Below are 8,095 nucleotides of genomic sequence, written 5' to 3' on the forward strand. Positions count from 1 at the left end.
CTAACTACGTTTCATTACGCCACAACATCGAAACGCAAACATCACATATTAACAACGAACACATTTAACTATAAATGTTCTAACAGAGCATGACACAAATGGTCCACACGGAGTTGTGGATAATGAGCTCTCGTGAATTAGAAGGATTTTTGGCTAGAAGGAATTAATTTACAATCTATGTTACAATTTTTTTCTTTATAAATACCTTTTTATCTTTTTTTTAGCTCACAAGTAACTTTTACACGTATGTTGTATTTCAAGTTGGAAAGAGGAGGATGGTAAACTAGAAGGAAGAATTCTTGAAGCCATTCAAGTGAATGGAGCTGTAGACCCACAACCTAGGGAGAACCATACAAATCACCATCATGAGGTGTAATACTCTGTTTTTTTTAGTAAGTTATTATTTATAATTATTTAAAAAGATTTTATATACTAAAAAGGCTTTTATCAATTATTAAGGTTTTAAATAGGCCTTTATATTAAATTATGAGTTTTTCAAATAAATTCTAGCCCAAATTATATATTGGGCATAAGTTCACAAATAATCCAAGTAATTGGCTAATAAAATTAAAAATACTTTAAAATGGAAAAATTCAAAAAGGAATTACAAAAGATTTACAAAAAGAAAAGAAAAAAATATTTAAACCGATTCGGTGCAAACTCACGCCAGAGAGTTTGTATCCAAATTGGTTACTTTGTTTTTATTTTATTTTATTTTATTTTATTTTATCTTTTGGATAATTAGCATCTAGACTATTTGTCTTATGGAATATTCCTGTATTCTAACTATATGAGCATAAAAAGATAGGGTATCCTAGCTAAAATTAACTATCTTTTCTCAAAAATCTATCTTTTAGTTTCTTAATCCTTTTCCGATTCTACTTTTCCAACTAGCATAAATAGGGGTCTCTACCCATCATATTCTTCACACCAAATTTGAGAAATAAATCTCTTTTCTCAAGTTTAAACTCTCTCTCCCTCTTAGCCTACCTTTTCTCTTCTCCTTAGTAGTTATTATTATTCAAAGTGCGTGTATATGTAGATCTTTAAATATTGTTCTGCATACGTAGTATCATGTTTCTAGGTTTGTTATTCTAAATTAAAATACATGTTTTATGAGTTTTATTATTACTGTTATGAGTTTATTATTAACTTTTTATGATCATTAGTAGCTTACAATTACTTGATAATATGATTTGATTCCCTTTTGTCAATAACGTCATGTTGAAGTGTGAGATTTCATAATATACAATTCGACCTTAAGCGCAATATTGAATCAGTTTTTTTTTCCAAGTAATTACGCATCCACGCATGATTATTCAAGTGTTTCTTTGTGGTGTTGTTTGTTATTTATATAAAATATATTATTTCACATACCATAGAAAATTCCCTAGATGATTTTATGAACACGGTATTTATATCATAATTTCATATGGCTAAAGTTTTATACAAGAATTATTAGTCTTTTTAAAGGAGTATTATTTTTGAAGGATTTTTATTAGTTATATGATCTTTTATGATCACAATTATAAAGAGGCCACTGCTTGTTATTTATTAGCAAGAATGATAGCTATTATATTTCACCCATGTACTTTTTGCATAAGTCATGTGGACAAGGTAGTTCCCCTTGTAATAGACTCATTAAGGAATACTAAACTTGGGGGGTGTGCACACTTTAGGAAAGGTACCTAGGCAAGGAAAAGGAGTTTTATTAAAGTTATATACTTTATATTATATAAGTTATTACAAGTATCCAAGGAAGGTTTATGTGAATATTTTTGAATGTTTAATAAAGTATTTAAATTTCCGCATATACATGGACTCAGTATTTTTACTGACACGCATTTTGTTTTGTTTGTTTTATGGCTTTGTCCCTGTGATGACCTTTTGGTGAGCAGATTTTACAGGTTGATTGATGCATACTTCGTATGGGGGAGCTAGTGAGGAGTAATACGAGCTTAGTTTAGTAGTTATTATTTTTATATTTCCCTTTGTTATAGTAGAAACAATAATTTTTATTTATTCAATAAAGAGAAGTTATTATTATTGATTCCGCTGCATTGTTAAATTAGTAGTTAGTAGTTTTAGCCTTTAAAGTTATCACGTGGTGGTAATACTCTCAAGTTTCTCAAGTGTTTTATATTAATATATATTCTTCAAAAAGAGAGAAATTTGGGGGTGTTACAAAGTGGTATCGATCAAGAGCCTTTAGGTTTATCAATGAGAGTTTGGGTAGATTTAGGAAGGGCATATAAGTTAGAGTTTCGCATTTTAGTGCATAAATTTTTTGCAATTTTATTTGCATAATTTTTTTTTCTATACTGCTTAAAAAGTTATATTTCCAAGTATAAATATTTTTCAATTTATATATTTTGAAGAAAGGAATTAGTGTGTGGGTTTATATTTCTGAGGAAAGTTCTGGCTAAGGAAAGACTTGGTACTTAAGTTGGCCGTTTGTGCCGCACCTCTCTTTCCTGGGAACTCCCTCGATTAATTTTTCCATACACGAAAAACCTAGTATTCGAAATAAAAAATTATTATATACATTTATATATACTCAAATTTTTTTCAAAAACACAAATAGTTTGATTTTTTTTTGTTTCCTTATTTACACTCGCATTATTGTTCTTATGAATAATTGTACGACATTCTGCCTAGCAAAATATGAAAATATTATGAAATTTTCATAAGGATGGAGATTTTTTTTTAGTAGCTTGAATAATTAGTAGTTATGTAATTAGACTACTACTCCTTATAAATGTTGGCATTCCTTTTCAAGGATTAATAAATAAAATTCTAGTTTGTTCTTTTTATGTTATGTGCAATTTGTCAATCATGTTATGAATCTTGATTGTTGTATGAATTATAAATTTAATAGGATAACTTAATAAGTAGTTTTTTCTTACCCAAGAAGAAATGGCCAGTAGACCCGGAAGTAGATCCAAAACTCGAGCAACTCTTAAGGAGTTGACCTCTCTGACCAAGAATTTGGCTAAGGCTATGACTTCTCAACTGAACCGTCAACAAGATCCTGACCTAGCTGGCGAGGTGTTTAAGAAAGTAGCCTCTAGGAATCCACCTGTCTGTGATGGAAAAGAGGACCCAGTCAGTCTTGAGAACTGGATTAGGGAGTTTGATAAACTGTTTACTGCTGTTAGGTGTGATGATGAGTTAAAATCAACAATGATACATACTACCTAAGAGAGGAAGCTGATTTATGGTGGTCCGAAAGGAAGGAGTCTTTGGCGACTCAAGAGGATTTTGGTTGGGAGCAATTTAAGGAAGCCTTGAGAACCAAGTTTTACCCACCTCACTTAAGGAAAAAGCAGTGCCTAGAGTTTACCAACCTGAGGATGGGGACCATGACTATTAATGAATACTACTCTAAGTTCATAGAGTTAATGAGGTTTGCACCTGAAATGGTTCCAACTGAAGTTTTGAAGGCTCAACGATTTGAGCAAGGGTTGACCTTGTCCATTCAAGGGAAATTGGGAGGGGCTAACTTTAATAGCCTTGATGAAGTGTATGGGAGAGCTGCCCATCTATTCGGGATCAAGGGAGAGCTAGAAGTGAATCCTAGATAAAAGGAAGGGTCTAGTAATGGGTTTCAAGGTGGAGATAAGCGTCAAAAGATAATGGGGATTCAAGCAAGGAAAGGATGATAAAAGTAATGGGAATACAAAATCATAGTCAATCTGAAAATGGAAAGTCCAAGAGAGTCTACTACTGTAAAAGATGTCCAAGAAACCACCCAGGGAAGGACTGTGAAGGAAATTTGGTAACTTGTAGGATCTATAGCAAGTTAGTCCATAGAGAATATGAGTGCTTCCAGAAAGACTCGACATCAGCAAATCCTAAGCCAACTCAGAATCGGGGAGGTAACGGAGAAAGGACTCAACAAATCAGTGACCCATAATCGTGTTCCTCCTAAGAATGGGAACGGAGGAGACAATCAGGCTAAGACAAATAATCAAGGTCGAGTGTTTGTCATGAGAATCGTGAGGCTGAAACGACTGCGGGCTAGTGACTGGTACTTTCTTCATCTCTTCTATTCCAGTTAAGATTTTATTTGATTCAGGAGCTTCTCATCTTTTATTTCCAAAACCTTAGTGGAGAAACTTAAGTTGGGAAAACCCGAATTATAAGCATGATATAGTCATACCTTCTGGAGATGCATTAAGTTTCTAAGCATATAGAGATGTTTTAGTGACTATGCAGGGGTAGAATTTCCTTCAGACTTAATTGAATTCGATTAGATGACCTAGATTGTTGTTATGGAATGGATTGGTTGGGAAATTCAAAGCCCAAATAGACTGCAGAGCCCAAAAAGTGACTTGAAAGGCCAAAAGGAGTCAAAGTAACCTATAGAAAATCAGTCAGAAGCCCTAGTCCAAGAATGATTTCTGCTATGAACCAAGAATGTATAGAAAGGGTATCCATTTATTGTGTAGTATACAAAAGTTGGGAGTAGAAGGAGAGAAGATGGAGAATATTCCTGTAGTTAATGAATTTCAGGATGTCTTTCCGAAGAAATCCCTGGAATGCCTCCAATAAGGAAGTGGAGTTCACCATAGACTAATGCTGGAACTGGCCCAATATCTAAAGCACCATATCGTATGGCTCCAGCTGAAATGAATGAGCTTAAACCCAATTAGAAGAGTTATTGAAAAGGGCTACGTAAGGCCAGTGTATCCCCATGGGGTGCGCCTGTCTTGTTTGTAAAGAAGAAGGATGGTAGTCTAAGGTTTGCATGACTACCGTGAGTTAAACCAAGTGACCATCAAGAATAAGTATCCTCTCCCAAGGATCGATGATTTGTTTGACCAACTGAAAGGAGCTGGAATTTTCTCTAAGATTGACTTAAGGTCAGGGTATCATCAGTTAAGAATTGCTGATAAGGACATTGCTAAGACCGCTTTTAGGACACGTTATGGCCATTATGAGTTTACAGTAATGCCTTTTGGATTGACTAATGCGCCAGCAGTATATGGATCTCATGCACGAATTTTTAAGCCATACTTAGACCAATTTGTGGTAGTATTTATAGATGATATATTGGTTTACTCTAAGAATAAAGAAGAGCATGAGAAACACCACCAAATAATTCTGTCAACCCTCCAACAGAAGCAATTGTATGCGACTTTTTCGAAGTGTGAGTTTTGGTTGGAAAAAGTGGCATTTCTAGGCCACGTCATATCTAAGGAGGGTGTTATCGTTGATCCATCAAATATTGAAGCCGTTAGTGAATGGCCTACTCCAAAGAATGTGACTGATATAAGAAGTTTTCTAGGTCTGGCAGGTTACTACAGACGTTTTGTTAAGGATTTCTCGAAAATAGCCCAACCAATGACCAACCTTATGAAGAAGAGTCCAAGTTTTTTGGAGCCCAGAATGTGAGAAAGCTTCACCATCCTAAAGGAAAGACTAACCACAGCCCCTGTGTTATCCTTGCCTATGGGAGTGATACTTATGAAGTATATAGTGATGCATCTAAACATGGTCTAGGGTGTGTTTTAATGCAAAATAGGAGTCATTGCTTATGCATCAAGGCAACTAAAGCCATATGAAGTCAACTACCCTACTCATGACTAGAGTTGGCCGCAATAGTCTTTGCTTTAAAATTTGCGTCATTATTGTATGGGGTGACATGTAAGATATATACAGATCACAAATTTGAAATACATTTTCACCAAAAGGATTTGAATATGAGGCAAAGGAGATGGTTAGAATTCATAAAAGACTACGATTTGGATATCCAATACCATGAAGGGAAAGCCAATGTAGTGGCAGATGCCTTGAGTAGGAAGACAAGTCATACCTTAAGCATATGGTGGTGGCAGATCAACTGTGTTTAGACTTTCAAAAGTGAATCTTGAAGTTATGCAATATGGGGAAGTAGAGAAAATGTTTAGTGCATTGACCATCCAACCCTCGATGTTTGATCAAATTAGGGAAGCTAATTAAAAGATGAAAAGATGGAAAAGATAAAAGAAAAGGTGAGGGAGGGTCATGCTGGAGACTTCGAAATTCATGAAGATGGAAGTTTAAAATGGAAGGAAGGTGGTGTATACCCGAAGCTTGGAAGATTTAAATTGAAAATCATGGAAGAAGGCCATAATTCTCCATATTCGATGCACCCAGGGGGTGATAATTGTATAAGGATTTAAAGAAGAATTTCTGGTGGGCTCGTATGAAGTTGGACATAGCTGAATTTGTTTCAAATGCTTAACATGTCAAAAGGTGAAGAGTGAACATAAAAGACCCCAAGGAAAAGTCCAACCTTTAGATGTGCCAGGATGGAAGTGGGATTCTATTTCGATGGATTTCGTTGTTGCTTTACCTAAGGGTAAATCTGGAATGATACGATATGGGTAATTGTCGATAGGTTGACCAAGTCTGCAGTGTTCATACCTATGAAGGCAACATGGTCGATGGACCAACTAGTAGGCCTAATCAAGCATGTATTGAGATACATGGAGTACCGAAAGATATTGTGTCTGATCGAGATTCTAGATTTTTGTCTAACTTCTGGCAGAAGCTACACAAGCCTTTGGTTCGAAGCTATTGATGAGTACTGCTTTTCACCCAGCCACTGATGGTCAGACTGAAAGGACATACAAACCTTAGAAGATATGTTAAGAGCTTGTGTCATGGAATATCAGGGTTCATGGGAAGATCATCTAGATTTGATAGAGTTCTCCTACAAAACAGTTATCATTCAAGTATAGGCATGGCACCATTCGAGGCTTTGTATGGTAGGAAATGTAGAAGCCCATTATGTTGGAACGATATAAGTGAAACAGTTATACTTGGGCCTCAATTGATTGATGAGACCGTGCAGCAGGTTAAGATGATCCAAGGAAAGATTAAGGCAGCCCAAGATCGTCAGAAAAGTTACGCTGATCTGAAGCGTAGGGAAGAAGAATATGAAGTGGGCGAAAAAGTGCTTTTGAAAGTATCACCAATGAAGGGTGTGATGAGGTTTGGAAAGAAAGGGAAGCTCAGTCCTAAGTTTATAGGCCTTATGAGATATTGGATAGAGTTGGAAAAGTGGCCTATAAACTAGCCCTACCCACTGAATTAAGCCGTGTTCATAATATGTTCCATATATCTCAATTGAGATGGTATATCCCAGATAAATCACATGTGTTGCAGCCTAAAATAGTTCAAATTGATGAGAACTTGTCTTATGAAGAAAGGCCTATTAAGATTTTAGACAGTAAGGTTAGAAGTACCTGGAATAAGGATGTTAAAATTGTTAAGGTGGTCTAGTCTAATCAGAAGTCCGAAGAAGCAACATGGGAAGCAGAGGCTGAGATGCGAAATAAATATCCAGAATTGTTTGCAGAAAGTTAGTAGCAGAGTTACGGGGGCATAACTCCTTTTTAAGGGGGGTAGAATGCGATAGAGTTTCACGCGTTGACTTAGAACCTATTTGTTTAACCTATTTTTGACTTATTTAGATTATTATGTGAGTCAACTTACTTTTATAGAAAGTTGGTGGAATTTATGTCTTACTTGCTTTGTCTCTTGCATTGCTTGATTTAAGTTTCGAGGACGAAACTTCTTTTAAGGGGGGTAGTCTATAATACTCCGTATTTTTAGTAAGTTATTAGTTATAATTTTTTTAAAAAGATTTTATATACTAAAAAGGCTTTTATCAATTATTAAGGTTTTAAATAGGCCTTTATATTAAATTATGAGTTTTTCAAATAAATTCTAGCCCAAATTATATATTGGGCCTAAGTTCACAAATCTAGTCCAAGTAATTGGTTAATGAAATTAAAAATACTTTAAAAGGGAAAAATTCAAAAAGGAATTACAAAAGATTTACAAAAAGAAAAGAAAAAAAAAATAAAAAAATCTTTAAAACCGATTCGGTGCAAACTCACGCCAGTGAGTTTGTATCAAAATCGGTTACTTTGTTTTTTTTAATTTTATTTTATCTTTTGGTTAATTAGCATCTAGACTATTTATCTTATGGAATATTCCTCTATTCTAGCTATCTGAGCATAAAAAGATAGTGTATCCTAGCTAAAATTAATTATCTTTTCTCAAAAATCTATCTTTTAGTTTCCTAATCCTTTTATAATTC

At 34.7% G+C, this 8,095-nt stretch overlaps 1 protein-coding gene across 1 annotated transcript; it reads left to right on the forward strand.

Annotated features, from left to right (window-relative positions):
- The first annotated feature begins 2,916 nt into the window (after positions 1 to 2,916).
- LOC130589514 (uncharacterized) lies at positions 2,917 to 3,584 on the forward strand. Its single transcript, XM_057390781.1, has 2 exons — positions 2,917 to 3,158; positions 3,203 to 3,584. The coding sequence occupies exons 1-2, from the start codon at positions 2,917 to 2,919 to the stop codon at positions 3,582 to 3,584; spliced, it is 624 nt and encodes a 207-aa protein (XP_057246764.1).
- The last annotated feature ends 4,511 nt before the right edge of the window (positions 3,585 to 8,095 follow it).

The sequence above is a fragment of the Beta vulgaris genome, chromosome 7 (assembly GCF_026745355.1).
Source record: "Beta vulgaris subsp. vulgaris cultivar EL10 chromosome 7, EL10.2, whole genome shotgun sequence".
Taxonomy (NCBI): Eukaryota; Viridiplantae; Streptophyta; class Magnoliopsida; order Caryophyllales; family Amaranthaceae; genus Beta; species Beta vulgaris.

What these genes read in the sequence shown, in the direction of transcription:
- LOC130589514 (XM_057390781.1), top strand. Translation starts at nt 2,917, where the DNA reads ATGGCCAGTAGACCCGGAAGTAGATCCAAAACTCGAGCAACTCTTAAG. An exon ending in AAACTGTTTACTGCTGTTAG is followed by an intron (nt 3,159 to 3,202) that starts GTGTGATGATGA and finishes ATACTACCTAAG; the next exon opens with AGAGGAAGCTGATTTATGGT.